A 25,323-nucleotide genomic window follows, 5' to 3' on the forward strand; every position below is an offset into this window, starting at 1 on the left:
AGAGGGCTGGGTCAGCCTCACCACGCCCCATAGGAACTCCTCCCTCCCCAGACAGCCCCCCTCACCCACCTGGTACCATCCCTCCCCACAGCTCGGTCCAAGGGCGGTTCTGTGAGGGGCTTCACCAGCCAGGGAACCCAGGGAACCGCCCTCCTCAGCACCTGGGGCAGCTTCTGACCCAGCAACCAGCCCAGGCAGCTGGTGTATTGGTGGATCCCCCCACAGTTGCAGCTTGGCTGCAGCAGTGAGGATGAGGGCAGGGCTGAGCCCACTGTGGAGGAAGTAGTGTCACAAGGCAGGCTACGAGGGGCCTGTGCCAACTCCCTGTCTCTCCTCAACTCCCACCACCAAGCCCAGGCCACGAAGACACCGTCCGGGGCACTGCCAGCACTTTTATTAGAGAACCCTGTCGCCTGATGAAAAGTGGACACATGCCCACAGGGGTCTCCTCCTTCCTGGTGAGGGGCTCAGCTGGGATGCCCCCGTGGCACCACTCACAGGCCAGGAGCCAGGGAAGTTCTGGGGAAGCACCTTCCCAGAGACCCACCCCAGACCCCAACGTAGCTCAGGACTTCTCAGAGGGAGGCCCAGATCCGGTCCCACCGCAGTGGGGCGGGCAGGCAGGCATGGGCTGGCCTATTCTGTTGGGTGGTTCTTTGGCCCACCAGAGCTGGACAAGCATGTGATCAAGCCACGTCGGGTGTGCTGAGGGCCTCCGTGGGCACTCACTGGGGCTCTGGCCAGAAGACCTGCGTGACGCTCTGCTTCCTGGAGGCGGTGTGGCAGGATGGGCACGTCCTAGAGGCCTGTGAGACAACCGGCCCGCTGGACGCACCTGCCAGGCGTTGCCACCAGCCCACCACCTGGGGCTATACCTGGCCCTTTCCCCCTCAGCCCACCACCTGGGGCTACACCCAGCAGGAACTGTAGTGACCAGGCACCAACCTGAAGGTGCCGTTGCCAACAGGCTTGGCAGCGCTGGAAATCACAGGCAGGGCACTGGAAGGGCACCACGTCCTCCGCCCCACAGCCCTGGCACACACAGCCTACTGAGAGGGGCCCGCTCGGAGCTCCCGCAGCCTGCTGCCCAGCGAGGTCTCTCCCAGGAGGCTCACCCCACTCAGATGCTGCAGGCCCGTCGGGAGGTCCTGGGGACTGGCTGGGCCCTGCAGCCTCACCGCCCGCCCCCACAGTCCCTGCTGGCCTCTGTCTAAGGAAGGTCGAGATCTCGCTCTGGGTCTTTCTGGGCTTCTCGGACCGTGAGGGGCCTGGAGACGGAGACTGAGTCTGAGCAGGGCCTGGGGCTTTGCTGCTCACTCCCAGGGCTGCGTGGGGTTGGGGCACTGTCAGGAGCAGCCAGGCAGGCGCCCTACCTGGTTGGGGAGCCCTGTGGGTGAGCACAGGAGGCACGGCAAGACTCTCCTCCTGGGGTCCTGGTGGCTCCGTGCCCAGGGAGGGTCTGCCGGTCAGGTCTGTGCACGTCTGTGAGAAGCGCTGCTTGTGGTGTGGACGCACAAACATGCTAAACCCTGCAGGGAGCTTCACTCAGACCCAGCATGGTCCCCACCCTGCCCCTGCCCCCGCCCCCACCCCACTGGCTGTCCCCACCCCCACCCCACTGGCTGTCCCCCACCCCCACCCCACTGGCTATCCCCCACCCCCACCCCACTGGCTGTCCCCCACGCCCACCCCACTGGCTGTTCCCACGCCCAGGCCACTTGCTCTGCAGCAGGGGGAAGTCCTCCGGCTTTGCAGTGGTCAGGGTGGCCAGCACGGCCAGCACCTTGTCGAGGTCATCGTCTTGCTTATAGGCTGTCAGCGCTGCCAAGAGCTGGCTACAGCCTGCAGACCCCAGGGCCCTGCGGACATCTGCCAGGTAGGCGCTCACGGCGCGCTGGCCCTGCTTCCCTGCTCTGGGCGCTCTGGACCCCTGCTGTGGGTGGCTGCCAGGGCCTCCTGGTGTGGGAGTAGCATGGCTCAGAGTGGCGCTGGGGCGGAGGGCTGAGAGTCCCACCACCCTGCCTGCCCTTCCTCCCACGAACTCCTGGAGAGCTGCTCAGGACAACTGTGGGGTACAGAACCGGGAACCCACCAGGAGATGCTCCCCACAGGGGCAGCTCCACTGGCACCTCCGGTTCAAAGGCTCAAGCCACACTCAAGTGTTAGCCTCATCAAGCCACTGAGGAACCCACCAAGTCACAGGCTGCACACAGTTCAGGACTCAGCTACCTGTGGGGGGTGGCCTGGGCAACAGGTGGGGCCTGCCCTGGTTCAGGTGCTCTCGGGGGTCCAGCTGCTGGGCTGCAGCCTTGGATACAGTCAGCTTGGGATCTAGCGCTGTCCTTCCTGATGAAGAGATGGAGAGCCACAAAGCTGGTCCCAAGCACCTGGAAAGTTCCCCCGGGGAGGAGGAAGGGCTGGCTGGGGAGGCCAGGCCTCACCCACCTCGGACCAGGGCGGGAAAACCCAGGTAGGCACACGTGCCCAGGTGCCAGGGACAGCAGAGGAGACACCAACTGCTGGATGGGGGCTGGAACAGTGGCAGACAGGCCAAAGCCCTGCTCAGGAGCTTAGAGCCCCAGGGTGGGTACCAAGCCCAGAAGGGGTCTGGGGTCTTCCCAACAGGTTAGGTTCCCCGCTGGGTGAACCCTACACTGGAGGAGCTCTATGGGGGCTGTTCGTTAACAAGCACGAACACAGACACTCCCACCTCTGGAGGCTTGGACTCCACCCTAGGCAAAGGCAGAAGTAGGGAGGACGGGAGGACAGGGATCTAGGGGTCTAGGACCCTGGAGTGTGCAGTGGACTCCCCAGGGCTGTGCATGGGGGGCAGGGGACACGTGCGGCAGCTGGACAGGGCTGTGCGTAGGGGTCAGGGGCTATGGGAAGGGCAGGGCCCTGCGTGGAGTTGCACAGGGTCTCCGCAACAAGTGATACTGCTGCTGGTTGTGGGGGGTGGCCCCCATCACTCCCACACGGGAACAGAGAGGCGGGGCCACGCAGGGCCCCAGGGATGCCCACCCCAACCAGCCCAGGACTCTGGTGCCTTCCACGGAGGAGTCTGAGGGTCCCACCCGAGGCCCCATTTACCAGTGGGGTCCAGGGCTGGCTGTGCCCGCTGCCTTCGGGGAACGCTGTGCTCTGGCCGGTAGCCGCAGCCCCGTCCCGTCAGCTGGATACAGACCTCCTCAAACTGCTCCTTGTGGTGAGGCCGCACAAACTGGTAGAAGCCTGTAGAGGAAGGGGTGTCTGTCCCCATCCGCCCCCTTTTCTCTAGAGAACAGAGACAACCTTGGACCCAGATGGCCCCCACCCCACACAGCGGCCGCACTGCCCTCAGGATGGGCGGCCCCTGCAAGCCAGGGCACCTTGGAGCAGGCTGTGCTTCTTGGGGTCCTCAGCAAAGAGGGGGCCGAGACAGGCGGCCAGGGCGGCGAAGTCATCGGAACCCTTGTAGTCCTGCAGGGCCTGGGTGAAGGTGGCAAAGTTGGCTTGGCTCAGTTCCTGCTTCACAGCCACCATGAAGAGCTTGGCCCTGTCCATCTGTGCGCCAGCCACGGGCTCCTCCTGCAGCAGACAGGCCCGAGGCTCCATCAGGGCCAGCCTCATCATCCCGTCCCTGGAGCTGCAGAGCCTTCCTTGGAGCATTGAGTGTTCCCCGGGACAGTGATTGCTGAGCGGGGGCTGCTGCCTGAGAAACTGGTTGGCTGGATGGACACGGAGGTGCTGCGGGAGGAAAGCTGCGGGGCTGGGCCTGTCTGGGTCACACAGTGAGAGGCTGGCAGGGAACCAAGGGCAGCGAATGGGCAAAGGGTAGACTGGCTCTCCCTCAAGCTGGGGGTCCTCTCTCCTCCTCCCTAAAGCCCCCACCCCACAGCGGACACAGCTGAGGCTCCAGGATGGCAGATCATAGGGAGGGGCTTCCCAAGAAGCGGTGCCCATCTCTCCACACACCCCAGACCAACACGGAAACGTGGAAACCAAGGCAGGGGCAGCCCCGGCACTCCCCACCCAGGCCCTCAACAGCCCAGGCCCCTTGGCAGCCGCCCACTTCCTGATGGCACCAGCCCTGCCTGGGCACCACCCAGTTCTTCCCAGAAGCCAAGGGACATGGACAAAGGCTGCCACACTTGGGGCTTTCCAGCAGGCAGGGGGCTTCCTGGCTCCGACTATAACTCGGTTCTTTCATCCAAGGCTGGGAATGGGCTTCGCCCCTCGAATGAGGCAGGTGCACGTCCACACTTGAGGGAAATGCCAGGGCCAAACCCAGTGCTGCAGCCCCCAAACCAAGCCTGCCCAAGGGCGGGGCCTGATCCCAGCTGCCCTTGAGCCCTTGGGCCGACAGCTTCACAGCTGCCCTGGACATCAGCTCCCGGGGGTAACTTCCCTGGTCCCATCGGGCCCACATCCCAACTTGGCTGGGGGCACCCAGGGCCGGGTTCCCACACGTGTCTATGGTGGTCGGCACAGGTGCAGGGACAGCTCACGCACCAGGTGGCTGACCAGCCGGATCTTCTTCCTCCCTCCTCGCAGCTCCTCTGCCGGCCTCTTCTCAGCCAGGAGGGACAGGGTGGAGCAGCTGTGGGCCTGAGGAGGACACAGCTGTGGTTCCAACCACACACTCCAGGGCCCCAAAGCACCTGGGCCCACAGGGAAGATGGCCCCAAGGAGCCCTGAGCAGTAGCCAAGACGAAGGTAGGGGGAGGGGGCGCGGCACACCCTGGTGACAGTCCCACAACTTGGTCCTGTCCAAGTCACTCCAGCGGCTCATGAGGCTCACAGGTGGTGACATGTAAGAGCAGGTCCAGGAAGGACAGTCCGACCACAGCGAGGGGCTGGCAGGAAGGGGACACAGGTGTCTGGTGCCTGCACCCGGGGCTCACTCCAGGAGCCTGAAGGGCAGGGACAGGCAGCAAGAGGACGGCCCCAGCAGGAAGCAGGGAGAAAGCTGAGAAATCATGGGCTTCTGGGGCAAAAGGCCCCAAGGAGGAAGGAACCTGGGTCCCAACCGCAGCACATTCCTGGAGAAAGGCCAGCCTCAGGCACAGCCAGGGGCAGGGGCACCCGACCTTGAGTGCCCTGAGCCAAGCTGACCTGCCAGAGAATCAAAGTGATGTGGGGGCACCCGCTGAGGGCCAGGGCATGCACCACCTGAGAGCCAGCAGCCTGTGGGTGAGGCGAGGTGGAGGGCACACACACAGTCAGGCAGCCGGGATCCCTCACCTGCCTGCCCGCCCCACAGGCAGGGGATTTACAGGGGTGTGTGGGGAGGTGCCTGAAGTCAGATGGGCGGGGTGGGGTTGGCCTCAGGAGACAGAGGGTCTGTGTCCATCCCAAGGCCCTGGAACTGCACCTGCTCCTCGCCAAGGTCCCCGGTCCGCTGTTCACTGTGCTCCAGGGCGGCCAGCAGCCCCCTGGGCCTCTGCCGGGCAGGAACTGGCTCCTGCTCATACTCCACACACAGGCTACTCTCGGGGTCCCCGGCAGCTGGTGATCCTGCAGAGTACCCGAGTGCGCAGTGAAGCCCACCGCGGGGCCCCAGCTGGGGGTCCCTGCCTATGACGGAGCCCCTCCTGAGGGAGGGTCCCAGCATTTGGGGGCCCCTGCCTGTGGGTGTCCTCCCTGCTATTAGGGGGAGTCCCAGCCTTGGGGCGCGTCTTTGCCTGAGGCCTTCTCTGCCTGTAGGGGAGGGTTCCAGCCCGTGGGAACCCCACCCTAGGAGGCAGACACAGCCTTTGGAGGTGGGAGGGGCAGTGCATAAAGCCAGGTGAGCCGCCTCCACCCTGGGCGCCTGGTGCCGCCCGCCCCACACCACCTGCCCCGCTGCTTGCCCCACACGGCCCGCCCCAATCCACCCGCCCCACACTGCCCGTCCCGCACTGGCCATCTGCACCTGAGGACCTCTGCTTCAGGCTGGGGACATGCAGGTCCAGACTCTTAGCTTTCCTGGTGGAGAGGAGGGGGTCAGGCGACTTGGCCTCCCTGACAGCATCTTCTCCTTCACGCAAACTGGGTGCTGCAGCCCGGGGGGCCGGTGCTGGCATCTGCAGAACCACTGGGGGTGGGTGGGCCCATTTCTGGATCCTCTGGGGACAACACCCTCATCCCCTCCCTGGGCAGAAACTCACAGTTCGCTCGGCAACACGGAAGAACTGGGCCACGTCTCGGATGACGTGGCCGAAGTTGTCGTACACCCTGACGTGAGGACGCACCCAGGAGGGCAGCTGGGCTCTGGCATCAGCAAAGGCGAACCTGGGGGGTGGCCACAGCCCTGCTGCCCTGCCCACAGCCGCTTCAGGGGGTCAGTTCACCCAAGTGAAGACCCTCATCTGCCACAGGGGCCTCAGGCTGACCCCGAGTCGCCAGAGAGGCTCTGGGGGAGACGGGGCCTCATGTGGGGAAGGAGTCCAGGGCCCAGTGGGATGTGGCCGTGTCCCCTGGCGCCACGCCTGCCCCCGGACTGCACGCACCTGTGGTCACAGAGGAAGACAGCCCCGTAGTCCTGGCGGTGCCGGATCACTCGCCCAATGGCCTGGTTCACCGCCCTGGACGCCTGCTGCCGGTACCACTCCTGCCCAGAGAGGAACTGGAGGGCGAGGAGGCTCGGTCACAGGGGCTCCCGTGGTCACAGGGGGGCTCAGTCGCCAGATTGCCTTACCCCAGCCCCGCCCTGCTGTAACTCACCTGGCCCCCAGCCCCACCCTGGCCCTTCATCTCGTCCAGGAACTGCATCTTGAGGACAACCCGGGGGTCCATGCGGGGGGGGTACGGGAGGCCCGTGACGATCACACCACGGCCATTCGTGTCTGAGAAGTCCAACCCCTCGCTGGCCTGGGGGACACACCAGGGAGCTGCCTGGGGCCATGGGGGCTCCTCCCCCCGGCTGCCCATACCCAGCCCAGCCACCTTCCCCGAGGCTCCAACCCCAACCAGGGGTGGGAGGAAGCCCCATCTATGGGTCAGGACCCCACTTGGGGTCCACAGCTCCCAGACGCCACCTCCAACTCTCGTGGCCAGGAACCTCCTGCATCCTGCCTGCCCGACCCAGAGCAGGGCACGCTCCCAGCAGGCCACCAGTGCTTTGCTCTTGTGGGGCCCAAGGAGGGGACCAGGCAGCCCCCAGGGCCCAAAGTCAACTGGGGAGCCATGAGCACCCACCGGGGAACAGGCAACCGGGTCAGGACAGAGGGCCCCAGAGAGCTCACCTTGCCCCGGCACACCGCCAGGAAGGTGGCGCCGGTGGACCCAGGGGCAGCGACCCTTGCATAGTAAGCACTGATGGTCTGGAAGGAAAGTTGGTCAGGCTCAGCCTGGAGCCCACCTCGGCCCCTTCTTCCCCCATGAGGGAGACCCAGGTCTCATCCTCCAAGATGAAGGACTATCCTAGCCAGGAAGGCCAACCGGGTTCTGGAAGCTTCTTCCTGGCACGGATCCCAGGCTGATCCTGCGCCTGCTCAGTGCTTCCCAGAAAACACGGGGAATCCCAGGGCCAGGGTGGCCGCCGGCTATAGCTCCTCAGGCAGGAGGACCACTGTCGCCACACCCACCCAGTGCTGGGGGCTTTGTAAGATAAGAGGCAACACTCAGGGCCAGGAAGGAAACGCAGGGGCCCTGAAGAGGCAGGCGGGAGCCGCCAGAGCCCGTGGTCAGGGCTGGTGGTCAGCCTCGGGGAAGCTGTGAGGGGCACTGGAGGCACGAGGGGGCAGCAGACCCAGAGCCCCGGCCAAGTGCTGACCTCGGAGAAGCTGCCTTTGCTCCTGGGCTCCACAAACAGCGGCTTCAGTGCCTCCATCTTCCTGGCCAAGTCGCGGGCCTGTGGGAGGAAGAGGCAGGGACACGGCAGCCCTGGTTACACCGCCGATCCGATGAGGGCAGGCAGGAGCTGTGGCCACTGCCTGCTTCGTGCTCCAGCCCTGCCCTCACCCACCCCACCCAGGACACACAGGGGAGACATACTCGCCAGAACTCCAGGCTCTTCTCCATGACAGGATAGGAAGGGAAGAAGATCAGCAGCCCGTAGGGCACCACGCGGGCGATGTTGCCTGGAAGTGCAGGGGCTGGGGTCAGGGCAGGGGCGGGGCGTCTTCCGGAGTCCCTACCAGCTCTTGGGAGCAGGGTCCAGGATCCAGGATGGGCACAGCTGGGGTGTGCCGGGCACTTACCCAGAGCCTTCCCCAGGGAGGACAAGCACTCCTCAGAAAACCTGCACAGAGCCGAGAGGCCACTGCTCAGGGCCTCAGGGCTCAGTACTCCCCGACCTCGCACCCCAGCACGGCCCAGGGACAGGCCCTTACCGTCTGTCAAACGCAGAGCTCAGCTGGGCTCCATCGGGACCTCTGGGGACGACCCCCACCCAGATCTGGTGCTTGTCGATGATGTGTGGGTTCTCCAGGCAGACCGGGAAAGGGCTGAGCGTGGCCGGAGGGACAGACAGTGGGGAAGGACACCAGCACCCCTTTAGCCCTCAAGGCCCGAGACCCCCAGTGAGGCCCAAGACCCCCAGCACCCCGGCTCATGGGGACCCCCAGCACTCCCACCCCACTAACGTCACAGGCGTCACCAGTGCTTAGGCCCCTGGCAGGGGTGGCCCGTACATCTGCATCTCCAGGGCAAAGGAGGACACCGGGGCCAGCGTGCCGCTGGTAAGGATGAGGGAGCGGACGCCCTGGCGGACCAGCTCGCGCATGCTGTGGCCGGGACTGAAGCACCAGTAGCTCAACACCTTCCCTGTGGGGCGGAGGGGAGCAGGGGACACAGGGTGTGAGGACGGGACTGGGGGCCTGACCGCCTGCCTCTCTGCCCATCACCCTCTCACCCACTGGCATCAAGCAAGTGAGCCGCCCACAGCCACCCAGGCCCAGCGTGCAGAAGTCAGAACAAAGGAGGCTGCCCTGAGTGTGAGCGCAGTCTGCCAGCTGGGGTCCCCTCTGGGGGACTGGGGGTCCCGGGAGTACGAGGCAGACCCCAAGCAGATGCTGGGGACACCTCCAGAGAGGTCAGCCAACTCCAACCCTAAACTTCTGCAGAAACGGTGACATGCAGCTCAGGGCAAGCTCATCCCGCCAAGAGCGCACGGGAAGCAAGCGCCAGCGTCCCGACATTCCAGGGACGCGCACAAGAGGAAGTGCGAGTTCCCCGCTCCGCCAGGAAGCCTCCGAATGGCGTCAGCAGCGAGCAAGGGCACCGGTTCAAAGGAAGTTCCTAGAAGTGCTTGACTGAACTGACCGCAGCGGCCGCGGCCTGGGGAGGAGACTGAGCCTGGGCACCGGACACCAGGAATTAAACACAGCACAAGCAGAACGACGCTGACTGTGACTCGGGGTCAGCAGGGACAAGGCACCTCTCCCAGCAAAGGTCACCCCGCTTCCTGGGGCTGAGCGTGCCCTGCAACGGGGGAACTTCCCGACCTCCGCCTCCAGGAGCTCATTTCCTACAAACGCCCAACGCAGGGAGCGGCTGCTTCTCAGAAGTCAAGTGACGTCACAGGTCAATGGAACAAATAGATTCCAGGCCCTCAGGATCTGTGCGCCAGCTGCCTCAGGCACGCGCCGCCTCCCACGACCCCCCAGGATGGACGCTTCCTGCCAGGAGACGCCTTGCCACGAGGCCATCACCGAGCCACTGACCGGGGGTCAAGCCACGCAACCCTGACGCCCTCCCGGCCCTCCCCTTCCAGCTCGGCCAGGCGGACCAACCACAGCAACCACGCGGGGGCTGCTTCAGCCAGGGCCACGTCGTGCCACCGCGGGCCAGAGAGCTCTGAGAAAGAACGTTCCAGAGAGGAACGAACCAAGCCCAGAGGCAAGGCCCCACTGGAGCACGAGAAGGGGCAGCAGCTCCCACCGCTGCCGCCACAAAGCCCCCCTTGGACACCACATGGCCGGGTGGGGCCGGACACACTCCAAGAACCACAGGACTCTGGACACGGAGCCGAGGGCCCACTCACGGGCCCCATCCACACAGGTACCCGGCAGCACCGACTCGAAGACGCCACAGAGCACAGGAAGCCAACAAGGCACGTGGGGCCTCAGGGCCGAGCGCACCAGAGGCTTCGGACAACAGGGCCAGTCGGGCCCCCTTCAGATGAGACCCTGAGGCTTGGCCCAGCCAGGCGCTGGGTGGAGGCAGCAGGGAAAGCTGTGCCTCACTGTGGGGCTCCGTGCTGACGGCCTTGGCATAAACCAGTGTGTCCCAGCAGGAAGGCCTGGCTGAGCTGTGGCTCTGCCGCCACCAACCAGGTGACTCTGGGCAGGTCACGGTGCCATCAGGCCCTCTCCCATGTCTCTCAGTAACTCCAGCCTTCAGAGGGACAGTGAGGAGAACGCTCTGGATTGGCCTGGACATGGAGAAGGTGGCCAGGCCCAGGGGGGCAGGAGACCCATGGCTGGCCACGTGCCTAGCCTGTGGCATGCTGGTGCTGAGCACCACACCCGGGCGGGCGGGGAGAGTGTGGGCCCAGGTCTGTACCTCGCTTTCTGGCTGCAGTGGTGCTCCAGGCATCAGACTGCTGAGCCGTCCTCCGGTGACCAGCATCAGGATGGACGTGCACCTGGAAGGGACAGGACCAGAAGTGTGGAGACCCCGCCCATGTCCTGGGGGCAGCCCCTTACCTTTCAGGACCGCAGGACCCCCAGCCCCACCTGCCTCCTGGAGGTGGCCCCTACCTTATAGGACTGTAAGGGTCCCAGCCCTGCCGGGGAACCACGGCTGCTCTCGGAGGGGTCCACACTAAACACAATCTGAAAGAGAGGAGGTGCAGTCCCGTGAGGAGCCTGAGGCCAGAGCCCGGAACCCTGGAGGCCACCTGATCTTCTGCGGCATCAGCCCCACACACGGAAGGTCACAGGACACCCAGAGGTCATCGGTTCACCAGCCCCTGCCATCATGCAGCCCCAGGCTGATGGACAGGAGCTGGCACCTGCCTGACCCTTTCTCCTCCCTGGAGGGACCCCCGGTGAGCTCTGTTCCCCCTACGCAGGCCATCTCCGTGCACTGGAAACGCAGCAGCCCGAGAGGCCTCTCCTCCCACCAGCTGGCCCAGCCCTCCTCTCTGTGCCCCTAAGGGTCCCAAATTAATCTAGAAATTCAACATGGCCTAGTGCAGTGGCTCACGCCTGTAATCCCAGCACTCTGAGAGGCCGAGAGGGGCGAACTGCCCGAACCCAGGAGTTTGAGACCAGCCTGGGCAACATGGTGCAACCCCGGGGTCTCCACCAAAAAAATATGAAAACTAGCCGGGCGTGGTGGCACGTGCCGTGGTCCCAGCTATATGGGAGGCTGGGCTGAGATGGGCGTGGCGGCACATGCCGTGGTCCCAGCTACTTGGGGGGCTGAGCTGAGACGGGCATGGTGGCACGTGCCGTGGTCCCAGCTACTTGGGAGGCTGGGCTGAGAGGATCCCCTGAGCCCAGGAGGTTGAGGCTGCAGTGAGCTGTGATGGTCCCACTGCACTCCAGACTGGGCAACAGAGAGACACTGACTCAAAAACACAGGAATTCCACACATTCCAGTCAAAATCACAGCAAGATTTTTAAAGGAAGCAGACAGGTTGACTCCAACATGCATCATGGAGAAAACATCAGGGCAGGTTTAAGAACAAGAGGCCGGGCGCGGCGGCTCACACCTGTAATCCCAGCACTCTGGGAGGCTGAGGCGAGAGGATCACCTGAGGTCAGGGGTTCGAGACCAGCCTGGCCCACACGGCAAAACCCCATCTCTAGTAAAAATATGAAAATTAGCTGGGCGTGGTGGCAAGCACCTGTAATCCCAGCTACTCAGGAGGCTGAGGCAGGAGAATCATTTGAACCCAGGAGGCGGAGGTTACAGTGAGCCAAGATCGCACCACTGCACTCCACCTGGGCGACAAGAGCGAAACTCCGTCTCAAAAACAAACAAAAACAGAAATTGGTTCTGGCCGACACCAGGACTTACGACAAAACCACCACGAACAAAACCGTGAGGAAAACAGTGTGGCAGGTGCCCAGCGGAGTTGGGAGAAGCCGAGCCACTCGGTCAGCAGACGGAACCACCGGTGTGGCGTGCTGGGAAAAATCCAGGTAGAGTCTGCCTTTCACACCCCCACAGGTGACGCCGGAAGGCGCGGAGGCCCCGACACAAAGCTCCGCCACCCTACAGTGCAGTTTGGAGAACACACAAGACCCAGTTTAGCATCTTGGTCGGGGGGTACAAGCTCAAGACAAAAGTCTGATGACAAGGAAACATCTGTTCACCAAACCTGTCGTGAAAATGGAAAAAATGACCAGCACGAGACCAGGAAAGAATATGTTGGCACGTGTTCCTCAGATCTTACAGAGAACCCTGCAAATCAACGGGAAAGGGACGATGCCTGCACTAGGAAAAGAGCGCGTGATGACCCTTCCCAGAAAAAGAGCCGGAAATGGCCAGAACAGGAACGTGAAGCCCCAACAGGCTCCGCAGAGCGGCCACGTCAGCCCAGCCGCCGTCAGAGCCCTGGAGAAGCCGAAGGCTTGAGGGAGTTCTGCTGGGAACATCAAGAAGCCGGAATCGTTCACAGAAATGCGGAGAAGCTGAACTGGAGAACACGGGGACCGGCACCGCGGCTGGGACAGAGACCGGCAGCGTGCGTGGTCTGCGCACGTGTGCACGTGCCTGGGTATGCACAGGAGAGAGAAACTTCCTTCCATTCTTTCCTTCCTTCCTTCCCAGCCATTTTCACTGTCAAGACAGCTAAATACAAGGCCTTGCGTTTTACCAAAGCATTTGGCCCACAGGGATGGAAACAACAGAACAAATTCACCATGACACCAGGGGCTGCCATGAGCAGGGGCTGAGGCTGCCTCAGGAAACAGCTTCCCTCAAAAAGCCAGCCCTCTGATGGGCAGGCCTGGAAGCTCTTACCTGTAATCCCAGCACTGTGGGAGGCCAAGGTGGGCAGACTGCCGGAGCCCAGGACTTTGAGACCAGCCTGGGCAACATGGCAAGACCCATCTCCACATAAAAATTTAAAAAATTAGCCGAGGCCGGGCGCGGTGGCTCAAGCCTGTAATCCCCAGCACTTTGGGAGGCCGAGACGGGCGGATCATGAGGTCAGGAGATCGAGACCATCCTGGCTAATACGGTGAAACCCCGTCTCTACTAAAAAAAATACAAAAAACTAGCCGGGCAAAGTGGCGGGTGCCTGTAGTCCCAGCTACTCGGGAGGCTGAGGCAGGAGAATGGCGTGAACCCGAGAGGAGGAGCTTGCAGTGAGCTGAGATCCGGCCACTGCACTCCAGCCTGGGTGACAGAGCAAGACTCCGTCTCAAAAAAAAAAAAAAAAAAAAAAAAAATTAGCCGAGTGTGGTGGTGCACGCCAAGACCCCATCTCCACAAAAAAGCTTTTAAAATTAGCCAGGCGTGGTGGTGCACGCCTGTGTTCCCAGCTACTCAGGTGGCTGAGGCAAGAGGATGGCCTGGGCCCAGGAGGCTGAGGCTGCAGTGAGCTGGTGACAAGGCCCTGCACTCCCGCTGGGGTGACAGAGCGAGACCCTGTCTCCAAAAAACACCACTACAAACCGCCCCGTGCTTCAGCCCCAGGGCAGCTCAGGCAGAGAAGGAAGGGGACCCACTAGTCTCACAGGGGCCCAGCGGTGACTGGCTCCCCAGCACGGGCCAGCACTGCCCAGAGTTTGCCTCCAGCTAAGCTCTACCTCCCCAGCACACAGCCTGGCCCTGCCCGGACTTGCCTCCAACTGAACCGTGCATCCCACATCCTCTTCCTGGGGCCACTAGCCCCACTCTAGCCCCACTCTGTCCCCAGGGTCACCTGTGCCTCAGGGCTGCAAGTCCAGCCCAGCAGCAGCCCTATGAGCAGTGCCCACACCTGCAGGGACTCAGGAGCAGCCGAGGGTGAACACGGTGTGCAGTCCCCAGGGTTGGGAGGAGCTGAGTCATCTCCCAGTGGCTACTTAGAGCAGCAGCCAAAGGAAATTCCAAACCAATGGGGTGAACAGGATTTGGTTCCAGAGTGTGGACACTTCTCCATACTGGAGCCTGGGAAGCCACATTCCAGGGAGGGGCAGGCCTGGGCCAGCTCACACCTGCCCTCCAGGCCCTGGGCTGCAGGGCTGCCTCGATGGCCATGTGCTGGAGGTGCTTTGAGTGACCCATCAGGACATGGAAGCAGGTCCGCCTGGCAGGTGCACGGCCTCCTGCTTGAAGAGCCAACCACGCTCCAGGCAGGACGGCAAAGCAGCCCTTGGCAGGCAGGAGCCACAGAGAGAGGGGTCTGGCCCTGGGATGCCCACCGTGCTTTTGGGGAGGAGCTGGGAGACATAGCAGTGCTGTCTTTCCAGCCCCAGCTGCCACACAGAGAAGACACTGGCTGTGGCATCACTGGCCACAGAGAAGGCCACGGTGGAGGTAGGGCTGAGCCTGGGCCCTACCACCTGCTGTGCCCACCCCACCTGGTCCCTGCCCAGGTCTCGCCCCCGCTCAGAGCCACGTCTATGAAGAAGGCAGTGCCTGGTCGTCCTGGGGCCTGCAGCTCCACGCCCAGTAGCATGCACAGAGCACCGCACTGCATGCACAGGCCGGCCGTACATTCCAGGGTTCTTCTGCGGCCTCCCCCAGCTCAAGCACCCCCCACCCCAGGCGGACACTCACGAAGTTGTCACAGAGCTGGGCAGCCCCACCTAACCCTGCCATGACCTCGTGTGGCCAGGAGGTTCAGTGTGGGCAGCACAGAGGCAGCCTCACACGGCTCCACACAGCCACCTGTGCCTCGGCTTCCCCAAGGACTGATGGCCTCCCAGTCAGGGACTTGTGGGTCTGCTTCTAAAAAATGCACCGAGGTCCAGGAGAGGCGAGTGTGTGCCCAGAGCACCCAAAAATGGGGCTTGCCCTCCACAAACCGCACAAGCCCCTCTGCCTCAGGGAAAGCAGGTGCTGCCACAGGCACAGAGCCAGGAGCAACCTCACATGGGAGGGGACGGGCATCGCAGGGCAGGACGGGGCCAAGAAGGGGGCCAGGGCCGCATCCCCCATCATGGGCTCGCAGGGACACCCCCGCTGGCAACCTGCAGGGTCCCCGTTTGTCTGTCCCTGGAGAAGCTGTTCAGGAAGCTGCGTGTGTCCAGAGCTCTTCATCTGCGTGTAGCTGGGGCTGCCAGGAGTGGGTCCCCCCGGCCTGAGGGCCCGGACGGGGCAGGAGCGGCTCCCTGGCCCCCACTCCCCTTCACGTCCTCCCCCACCAGCGTCACCCTGGGCACGGGCCACCAGACCTCGTCCTCCCCTATCCCCGCGGGAGGCCCAGTGTGGGTTTGGGTCACAGGAAAGGAGCCAAGCGTTTGCCAATCGGAAACAGGTGGTGTGGGGGCCGTTCTCCCACCCCCACGTCTAGAGTCAGTAACTAATACAGCAGGAGAAGGCACCCGCCCGGCTTCCATCAGGGAAGGAGACGCCAGAGGAGCAGGCCCCACCTGGATGATGTCCGCCAGCTTCTGCAGTCCGGCCGTGTTGGTGAACACTCCAGCACCTGGGGAGGTAGCATGCCGGGCGCTGACACCCGCACTGCAGGCAGGGGAGGCCCCGACCCCAGCCCCCGCCCTTCCAGCCATAAGCCAGCTCAGCCCGACTGCCAAGCTCCATCTCCTGCCCAACGGGGGGCCCAGGGTGGAGCGCAGTGTCCACTCAGGGCGGGCAGCTCGCCTGCCCTTCCCAGCAGCCAGGAGAGAAGCCATGCAGGGACAGCGTCTCCAAGGGGGCCGGTGGAACTTGAAAAGAGGCTCTATGGTCACCTAAGGTTTGAAGCAGCAAGAGCCGCCCTCCCCAGCACCCGGGAGCACAGCAGAGGCCCCGGCGGGCCGGCATCTCAAACCAGAGCAGCCCATGACCGACACTGCCTCTGGGCAAAGCCTCTGGACCCCACAGCTCTGAGAAGCAGAACTCAGGGTGTGTGGAGAAGCCAGAGGCCCCACAACCCAGCCAGGGCCTTGGGCTGCTCTTCCTTAAAAGGGGAATAATGGGATGAGTCTGCAGGACGAAGCCGCCAGCTGCAGAACTGGGACAGGCTCTACGGCAGTGGGCAACCGGCACTAACGCCTCCACGCCCCGATCAGGTGAGGTTCTGTGAGCCTGTTCCTGCTGACGGCCAGGTGATGGCCAGGCGAGCCCTGACTGCCAGGATGGAGGCCTGCTGCACCCCCTACGCCACGTCTGCCCACACCAAGGACCCCGCCCCGGCACTCACGTCCGGCCAGGTGCTGGATGATCTGGTCCAGCGAGTCCAGGATGCAGCCCTTGGTCTGAAACGTGATCCGGGCTTCAGCAAACAGCTCAAAGATGTAGCTGTGAGGAGAAGAAGGCAGGCTCGAGCCTGGACGGGGGATCAGGCTGCAGCTTTGGGAATTGAAGGCAGCAACTGTGGAAGTTTCCTTCCCTCGGAAACAAACTGAGCCCTCCAGGGGACGCCGGCATTGGGGGTGAGAGGCCTCCGCCCTCAGGAGCCTCCAGATGGGAAGAGGAGGCCTGGCCGGCACAAGAACAGCACCAAGGAAAAGCCGCCTCAGGCAGAGGCCGTCATCAGAGGGAGGGACGGGGTCGCCGGGGGTCGTCAGGGGCTTCTGGGAGGCAGCGGTTCTGGGCAGAGTCCCCAAAGCCTTGGGAGAGTGACAGCGATGGCGGCAGCAGAAGCTACAGGAGGGGCCCCTGGGGGTGCAGTTGGCCGAGGAGCCACGCCAGAGCCTTGAGCATTACGCTGAGGACACTGGCTCCACCTGGAAGCAACTGGGAGTCGCCACAAGGTCGGCGCTCAGGCAGAATGCGCTCGCCTCGGCGGCTGTGCACTCAGTGGAGCCCCACACGGGCCCCAGGTCTGACCCTCATCTGCCTGCAGGACAGACAACAAACGCTGCTGCCCTGGCCGCGGAGAAGACAGGAGACCCACGGAGCCTTCAGAATGTTCCGGGCCTCCCGGAGTCCAAAAGAGGTGGTGGCTGGGACACTCATCGTCCTAACAAGAAGGTCTCATTCTAACAGGCACCTGAGGAGGTCCAGGGAAAGGCCTGGAGGAGGACAAACTGCAGGAAACCCAGCGGCCCCGCATGGGAGTGTGTGCTGTTCCGTGGGCGTGTGTGTGCTGTTCCGTGGGTGTGTGTGTGCTGTTCCGTGGGTGTGTGTGCTGTTCCGTGGGGGTGTGTGTGCTGTTCCGTGGGGGTGTGTTGTTCCGTGGGAGTGTGTGTTGTTCCGTGGGTGTGTGTGCTGTTCCGTGGGGGTGTTGTTCCGTGGGGGTGTGTGTTGTTCCGTGGGTGCTGTTCCATGGGGGCGTGGGTGCTGTTCCGTGGGTGCTGTTCCGTGGAAGCACATGCTGTTCCGTGGATGTGTGTGCTGTTCCGTGGATGTGTGTGCTGTTCCGTGGGCGTGTGTGCTGTTCCGTGGGTGTGTGTGTGCTGTTCCGTGGGAGTGTGTGCTGTTCCGTGGGCGTGTGTGTGCTGTTCCGTGGGAGTGTGTGCTGTTCCGTGGGGGGGTGTGTGCTGTTCCGTGGGGGTGTGTGTTGTTCCGTGGGAGTGTGTGTTGTTCCGTGGGTGTGTGTGCTGTTCCGTGGGGGTGTGTGTTGTTCCGTGGGGGTGTGTGTTGTTCCATGGGTGCTGTTCCATGGGGGCAGGGGTGCTGTTCCATGGGTGCTGTTCCGTGGATGTGTGTGCTGTTCCGTGGATGTGTGTGCTGTTCCGTGGGCGTGTGTGTGCTGTTCCGTGGGTGTGTGTGTGCTGTTCCGTGGGAGTGTGTGCTGTTCCGTGGGAGTGTGTGTGCTGTTCTGTGGATGCGTGTGCTGTTCCGTGGATGCATGTGCTGTTCCGTGGGAGTGTGTGCTGTTCTGTGGATGCGTGTGCTGTTCTGTGGGCGTGTGTGCTGTTCCGTGGATGCGTGTGCTGTTCCGTGGGAGTGTGTGTTGTTCCGTGGGTGTGTGTGCTGTTCCGTGGGGGCGTGTGCTGTTCCGTGGGGGCGTGTGCTGTTCCATGGGTGTGTGTGTGCTGTTCCGTGGGAGTGTGTGCTGTTCCGTGGGGGTGGGTGCTGTTCCGTGGGTGCTGTTCCATGGGTGCGTGTGCTGTTCCGTGGGGGCGTGGGTGCTGTTCCGTGGGGGTGTGTGCTGTTCTGTGGGGGCGTGCGTGCTGTTCCGTGGGTGCCGTTCCGTGGGGGTGTGCTGTTCCGTGGAAGCATGTGCTGTTCCGTGGAAGCATGTGCTGTTCCGTGGGTGTGTGTGCTGTTCCGTGGGAGTGGGTGCTGTTCCGTGGATGCGTGTGCTGTTCCGTGGGAGTGTGTGCTGTTCCGTGGATGCGTGTGCTGTTCCGTGGATGCGTGTGCTGTTCCGTGGATGCATGTGCTCTTCCTCTCAACATCTCAACAACCAGATCATGCAAACCGGGCGCTCCTACCAGGTCTCAAAAAGGGAAAACGGGCCTGAAAACAGGCCTCACTGGTGGGACAGCCCAGGACTGCACCATGGCCTATCTCTAGCTCTAGGCTGGGCCTCCAGTGAAGTAGCTGGCTCCCCGCCTCTCACCTCCCTGGCTTGGTGACACCGCTGTCGTCTCCAGGCAGCTCAACGGCATCGATGGCCCCCTCCAGGCGGAGCAGGATCACTGCAGGTCGGGTTGAGGAGGCATCAGGGGGAGGCCCCACCCAGCCGCAAGAAGGTGGGGAAGGCAGCACTTACTCTTCAGCTTTGCAATGTCTTCCAGCTCCATGTTCAGCCCTGGGCAAGAGAAAGGCAGCAAAGGCACAGTCTGTGTCACACTCAGACCAACAACCCCGCCCTTGAGAACCAGGATTCCCGGCATGGAACAAAGGACGCCACCATGGGGGAAGAGGCTACCGGAACCCATGCCAGCCAGTCCAAACTGGAGACACCAAGAGGAGGCGTTTTCCCTTTATTTATCTATTTATTTTCGAGACAGGGTGTCACCCTATCACCCAGGCTGGGGTGCAGCGGCACTATCTCTGCTCTCTGCAACCTCCGTGTCCCAGGTTCCAGCATGTCTGTCTCCCAACTAGCTGGGACTACCGGCGTGTGCCACCACACCTGGCTAATTTTTGCGTTTTTAGTAGAGATGGGGTTTCACCATGTTGCCCAGGCTGGTCTTAAACTCCCGACCTCAGGTCATCCAACTGTCTCGGTCTCCCAAAGTGCTGGGATTACCGGTGAGCCCTTGTGCCCAGCCGGGTGGTTTACCTTCAGAGTTAACATTTGTGAACACATCTGTGCGTATGGATGTATCTCCACAAAAACACCCAGTAACAATGACCAACCCAGTAACCATGACTAGCCTGTTGCCGCATCGTGGGTCCTGAAATACCACCTTGCAGGAAAAGAAACCAGAGCTTCTTGGAGACTTGGCTGATTCCAGGTCTGGAGCAGGACATGAGTGTGAAAAATCCTGACTCCCAGACAGCAAAGAGGCCACAACTGCCGGGGTCAGGACACACGGGCCCACATGAAAACACCTCGAGGTGGAGAACGGAGGTCAGGAGTGAGATTCAGGGTGGCGTGCGGAGCAGGACCAATCCCTACACGCTCACGTACATTCACTGATGATGTCTGATTGATTGACTGATTGATTACTGAGACAGAGTCTCGCTTTGTTGTGAGGCTGGAGTGCAGTGGCGCGATCTCAGCTCTCTGCAACCTCCGCCCCCCGGGTTCAAGTGATTCTCCTGCCTCAGTCTCCCCGGTAGCTGGGATTACAAGCACGCGCCACCACGGCCCACTCATGTTTTGGGTTTTTTTTTGTATTTTTAGTAGAGACGGGGTTTCACCATGTTGGCCAGGATGGTCTCAATCTCTGACCTCGTGATCCGACCGCCCTGGCCTCCCAAAGTGCTGGGATTACAGATGCGGGACAGCACACCCGGCCCACAGCCAGCATTTATCCCGCCTTTCCTGTGTGAATGGGATCACCACACGGCTGATGCGATGCAGAGCATGGTGCTAGATTATTCCTGCTAACTGACTAAGCGACAGAATTGGCACACTACCATCTTGCAATCCCCCAATAACCACCAGAGTCAGGTGTTCAGCAGCAACAACGTTAACGTCAGAAGAAACTGGAAAGCAGATACTGTGAGCCTCCTGATAGAAAGGACATCCCGGCCGGGCGCGGTGGCTCAAGCCTGTAATCCCAGCACTTTGGGAGGCCGAGACAGGCGGATCACGAGGTCAGGAGATCGAGACCATCCTGGCTGACACGGTGAAACCCCGTCTCTACTAAAAAATACAAAAAACTAGCCGGGCGAGGTGGCGGGCGCCTGTAGTCCCAGCTACTGGGGAGGCTGAGGCAGGACAATGGCGTGAACCCGGGAGGCGGAGCCTGCAGTGAGCTGAGATCCGGCCACTGCACTCCAGCCTGGGCGGCAGAGCAAGACTCCATCTCAAAAAAAAAAAAAAAAAAAAGACATCCCGCCTGGAGCCAGGCAAAGGGTGGCCCCAGTCTAACTGGGGTCCTCAAGCCACCTAAGGGCACCTAAGTGCGGAGGAGACGAGGACACCGGGGAACTCATGTGACTGCCCCTCCCATACCCAGATTCAGACTCCGCAGGGTTCCTCTCAACGTCTCAACAACCAGATCGTGCAAACCGGGCGCTCTACCGGGCTCTCCAATAAATAAAGTGTGAGGAAAAGAATGAACCCTGCCAAGCACGGTGGCGCACGTCTGTAGTTGTCCCAGGAGTTTGGGAGGCCGAGGCAGGAGGATCGCGTGAGCCCAAGAGGTGGAGGCTGCAGGAGGAGGAGGCTGCCGTGAGCCCTGATGGCACCACTGCTCTCCAGCCTGGGTAACAGAGCGAGACCCCATCTCCAAAGGCGTAGGAGGACAAATAGCGATGAAAACTGAAGTTCCGGTCCTGAATGAGACAGCAGAAGCCCCCCTCACCACACGTCCCCCACTAGTTACAACGAAAAGCCCTGCACGTCACGTAACTAACAAAACTGAAGAGTGGAGAAGGCCCCTGTGGCGGTGTTCACAGCCCTGGAGGTGGCCGGGGTCTCTCCCACGTCACACAGCCCTGGAGGTGGCCGGGGTCTCTCCCACGTCACACAGCCCTGGGGGTGGCCGGTGTCTCTCCCACGTCACACAGCCCTGGGGGTGGCCGGGGTCTCTCCCACGTCACACAGCCCTGGGGGTGGCCGGGGTCTCTCCCACGTCACACAGCCCTGGGGGAGGTGGCCGGGGTCTCTCCCACGTCACACAGCCCTGGAGGTGGCCGGGGTCTCTCCCACATCACACAGCCCTGGAGGTGGCCGGGGTCTCTCCCACGTCACACAGCCCTGGAGGTGGCCGGGGTCTCTCCCACGTCACACAGCCCTGGAGGTGGCCGGGGTCTCTCCCACGTCATATAACCGACGAAAGGGCATGCCGAGATACAGGAAGGAGACCTGTCACTCTCCCCACCCTGCGCCAGGCAAAGGATGGAAAGAGGTGGCCATCCACTCCCAGTTAGAGGTGGGGTTGGGGGACTGTGGAGAAGAGGGAGGTGGAGCGTTCAAAGTCCCAGGAACCCCTTCCCCTACTGCAGCGCCCTGCGTGGCAGCCTTGAGATCCGATGGCAGTGGCGACCGCCTGCGGTCCCGGTGCTTTAAGAGGCTGAGACGGGAAGACCCCACGAGCCCAGGAGGCTGAGGCTACAGGGAGCTAAGATCGCGCCACCGCATTCCAGCCTGGGCAACAGAGTCAGACCCTGTCACTTAAATATATGTATATATATAAACGGATCCTACAGCCAGAACAAATGCCAAGTTTGCAAACTCACTCTCTCCCAAGCAGCCACCCTGGTGAGAAGGGTGAGGACGAGGCTGCCCAGGGTCCAGGGTCCCCATGGTGTCCATCCACATGTGCGATTTTAAAGGAAAATGAGGAAAGCTGATGCTGGAGATGCTCACACGCAAGTCACAGTGGAACCAATGAAGATGCTCACAGACTCCTAGTCAGCTGTTTACAGAGGCCACGCAGAAAACACGACACAGGCCGGGCGCGGCGGCTCACGCCTGGATCCCAGCACTTCAGGAGGCCGAGGTGGGCGGATCACCTGGAGTTTGAGACCAGCCTGGCCAACATGGAGAAACCCTGACTCTGCTAAAAATACAAAATTAGCTGGGCGTGGTGGCGCGCGCCTGTAGTCCCAGGTACTTGGGAGGCTGAAGCAGGAGAATCACTTGAACCTGGGAGGAGGAAGTTGCGGTGAGCCAAGATCGCACCATTGCACTCCAGCCTGGGCAACAAGAGTGGAACTCCATCTCAAAAAAAAAAAGGAAGGAAGAAAACACAGACAGTACAGACCAACCGACCACATCCACGGGGGTTTCCGCGTTTTCCACGTACGCCGTGACTAGCGCTGTGTGGAAATATGCCTCTGGACGAACATTGGGAAGGAACCTAAGGGCACAGCAAGTGATGCAGGCCCGATGTGTGGGTCATTTAAACATGCAAAATGCCCTTACAGTGAATATAGTTAGTTTTACTTTTTTTTTTTTTTTTTTGGAGACAGCCTCACTCTGTCACCCAGGCTGGAGTACAGTGGAGCCATCTGGGGCAAGCTCTGCCTCCCGGGCTCAAGAGCTCCTCCCACTTCAGCCTCCAGAAAAGCTCAGACCACAGGACCACAGGACCATACCACCACACCTGGCTAATTTTTTGGTAGAGGCGAGGTTTCGCTATGTTGCCCAGGCTGGTCTCGAACTCCTGGCCTCAAGCGATGCTCCCATCTCAGCTTCACAAAGTATAGTTCTCTAATTTTACACAGTAGAGGCCAAGTTGACACTGGCTGGGAGAAGACATAGGTCTTCGGAAAATACCAGAACTACTGAACGATACCAGCCCTTCCACAGCCTACAGGACCCCAAACAATTCACACCCGAGAAGCCTCTGAGAGAAGTGGGTGCCCTGCAGTGCCAGCCTGAACAGACAGTGCCCAGGCCGACCACACACAGCCACAGGGCAGGCTGCCCCCTGCAGCAGCGCAGGCCTCAGGACCGAGCAGCCTGGCTATGAACGCACCTGGGCTGGGGGAGTCTGTGCTGAACTCCGGGTGGGGCTCGCCCAGCTGCACAGTCTTGGTCTGCTCCTCCAGCACCTGGTCTATGACGTCCAGTCCTGAAGCCAGGTCATGGGGGGTCAGGTCAAAGGACGCTGATTCTTCACACATCTTCTCCTGGAGTCCGAGCACACCCAGATCACCACAGAGCAGGATAGGATCGGGAGCCCAAATCACCGGGATCACCACAGAGCAGGATAGGATCAGGAGCCCGAATCACACGGATCACCACAGAGCAGGATAGGATCGGGGGCCTGAATCACTGGGATCACCACCGAGCAGGACAGGATCAGGAGCCTGAATCACACGGATCACCACAGAGCAGGATAGGATCAGGAGCCCAAATCACCCGGACCACCACAGAGCGGGATAGGATTGGGGGCCCGAATCACCGGGATCACCACACAGCAGGACAGGATCGGGAGCCGGAATCACTGGAATCACCACAGAACAGGATAGGATTGGGGGCCCGAATCACCGGGATCACCACAGAGCAGGATAGGATCAGGAGCCTGAATCACCCGGATCACCACAGAGCAGGACAGGATCGGGAGCCTGAATCACCCAGATCACCACAGAGCGGGATAGGATCAGGAGCCTGAATCACCCAGATCACCACAGAGCGGGATAGGATCAGGAGCCCGAATCACCCGGATCACCACAGAGCAGGATAGGATCGGGGGCCCGAATCACCGGGATCACCACCGAGCAGGATAGGATCAGGAGCCCGAATCACACGGATCACCACAGAGCAGGATAGGATCGGGAGCCCAAATCACCTGGATCACCACAGAGCAGGATAGGATCGGGGGTTCCAGAAAGCAGGAATGGGGTTGGGTGCAGAAGGCACAGGAGGCTGACAGCCAAGTCCCCAAAGCCACGCCCTGGGGTCTCTAAGGCCAGGCCACAAGCAGGTCCAAACTCGACTGTCTGGCCCACACCAATATTGAGAAACGATTATTTCAGGCCAAGCGCAGCGGCTCACACCTGTGATCCCAGCACTTTGGGAGGCTGAGGTGGACAGATCACTTGAGCTCAGGAGTTCAAAACCAGCCTGGGCAATGATGCAAAACCCCATCTCTACAAAAAATACAAAAATTAGCCAGGCGTGGTGGTGTGCACCTGTAGTCCTGGTTACTTGGGAGGATGAAGTAGGAGGATGGCTTGAGCCCAGGAGGTGGAGGTTGCAGTGGACCAAGATCACACCACTGAACTCCAGCCTGGACGACAGAATAAGACCCTGTCTCAAAACACAAACAAACAATTATTTCAATGGAGTTGCCTTTTTTTTTTTTTTTTTTTTGAGACGGAGTCTCGCTGTCACCAGGCTAGAGTGCAATAGTGTGATCTTGGCTCACTACAACCTCCACCTCCCGGGTTCGAGCAATTCTCCTGCCTCAGCCTCCTGAGTAGCTGGGACTATAGGCACCCACCACCACGCCCAGCTAATATTTTTGTATTTTTAGTAGAAATGGGGTTTCACTATGTTGGCCAGGATAGTCTTGATCTCTTGACTTCATGATCCGCCCGCCTCGGCCTCCCAAAGTGCTGGGATTATAGGCATGACCTACTGCACCCAGTCAACATTTTTTTTTTTTTTTTTGACACAGAATCCCGCTCTGTCACCCAGGCTGGAGTGCAGCGGTGTGATCCTGGCTCACTGCAGCCTCCACCTCCAGGGTTCAAGCAATTCTGCCTCAGCCTCAGGCCATGTGGCCGGAAGGGCAGAGACACTGCAGGTGAGACCACACGCCTGCTGCTGCCCTGGTGACAGAAGCCGAGGGCAGAGGAGACACCCCTGGCCCAGGCTGACCCCTAGCTGGCTAGAGGGAAGACCTGGGGAGCGGCCTGTGGGGGCCCTGCGCCTGAGGGGCAGGTCCCTGGCCCAGCTGGCCAGTCTCCAGCCCCAGCAGAGGCATCGGATCAGAGTGGGAAGGGGTGCAGAAGCTCCTGGGGTGCTCAGTCCTCAGTCCTGGGCACCGAAGGCTGCAAGGGTTTGGCCAGAGCCCCTCCAGAAAGGTTTGCGCTGCTCTTGAAGAAACAGGAGGCGTTTAGGAGGCAGTGGAGACTCACCACATTGTGAGCTTCGTCAAAGATCACGACCGTTCCCTTCAGGTCAATGCTGTGTGCTCTGCGGCTCTACAGGAGGAAGAGAAGGGACACGGTGCTGGAGCTCACAGGGGCAGGAAGGAGGGAAACCAAGGCACATGTGGCCGGCATCGAACATCGCAAGTGCCGATGACAAACACCGCCAGCGACGTGGAGAGGAGAGGCCAGATC

General features: G+C 61.6%; 1 protein-coding gene across 12 annotated transcripts in view; it reads right to left on the reverse strand.

Moving 5' to 3' along the window:
* Positions 1 to 378: 378 nt before the first annotated feature.
* Positions 379 to 25,323, reverse strand: part of LOC105470474 (regulator of telomere elongation helicase 1) — a 38,742-nt gene continuing 13,797 nt past the window's right edge. For 6 of the 12 annotated variants that reach the window (XM_071079023.1, XM_071079022.1, XM_011722503.3 and 3 more), the window contains exons 9-35: positions 25,117 to 25,182; positions 23,007 to 23,160; positions 18,674 to 18,712; positions 18,521 to 18,599; positions 16,211 to 16,308; positions 15,441 to 15,496; positions 10,665 to 10,739; positions 10,468 to 10,549; positions 8,595 to 8,727; positions 8,295 to 8,408; positions 8,163 to 8,203; positions 7,957 to 8,042; positions 7,736 to 7,813; positions 7,206 to 7,283; positions 6,685 to 6,831; positions 6,471 to 6,586; positions 6,129 to 6,252; positions 5,894 to 6,044; positions 5,354 to 5,496; positions 4,492 to 4,587; positions 3,369 to 3,567; positions 3,091 to 3,231; positions 2,230 to 2,346; positions 1,723 to 1,956; positions 1,374 to 1,529; positions 946 to 1,268; positions 379 to 806 (exon numbers count right to left, since the gene is read on the reverse strand). In XM_071079023.1, the coding sequence (XP_070935124.1) occupies positions 726 to 806; positions 946 to 1,268; positions 1,374 to 1,529; positions 1,723 to 1,956; positions 2,230 to 2,346; positions 3,091 to 3,231; positions 3,369 to 3,567; positions 4,492 to 4,587; positions 5,354 to 5,496; positions 5,894 to 6,044; positions 6,129 to 6,252; positions 6,471 to 6,586; positions 6,685 to 6,831; positions 7,206 to 7,283; positions 7,736 to 7,813; positions 7,957 to 8,042; positions 8,163 to 8,203; positions 8,295 to 8,408; positions 8,595 to 8,727; positions 10,468 to 10,549; positions 10,665 to 10,739; positions 15,441 to 15,496; positions 16,211 to 16,308; positions 18,521 to 18,599; positions 18,674 to 18,712; positions 23,007 to 23,160; positions 25,117 to 25,182 (3,207 nt within the window). In that variant the 3' untranslated portion in view covers positions 379 to 725. Of the gene's footprint in view, positions 807 to 945; positions 1,269 to 1,373; positions 1,530 to 1,722; positions 1,957 to 2,229; positions 2,347 to 3,090; positions 3,232 to 3,368; positions 3,568 to 4,491; positions 4,588 to 5,353; positions 5,497 to 5,893; positions 6,045 to 6,128; positions 6,253 to 6,470; positions 6,587 to 6,684; positions 6,832 to 7,205; positions 7,284 to 7,735; positions 7,814 to 7,956; positions 8,043 to 8,162; positions 8,204 to 8,294; positions 8,409 to 8,594; positions 8,728 to 10,467; positions 10,550 to 10,664; positions 10,740 to 15,440; positions 15,497 to 16,210; positions 16,309 to 18,520; positions 18,600 to 18,673; positions 18,713 to 23,006; positions 23,161 to 24,030; positions 24,124 to 25,116; positions 25,183 to 25,323 lie in introns of those variants that run through there. The other 6 variants (XM_071079025.1, XM_011722510.3, XM_011722509.3 and 3 more) reach the window with 5 other exon arrangements.

Source organism: Macaca nemestrina, chromosome 15, assembly GCF_043159975.1.
Source record: "Macaca nemestrina isolate mMacNem1 chromosome 15, mMacNem.hap1, whole genome shotgun sequence".
Taxonomy (NCBI): domain Eukaryota; kingdom Metazoa; phylum Chordata; class Mammalia; order Primates; family Cercopithecidae; genus Macaca; species Macaca nemestrina.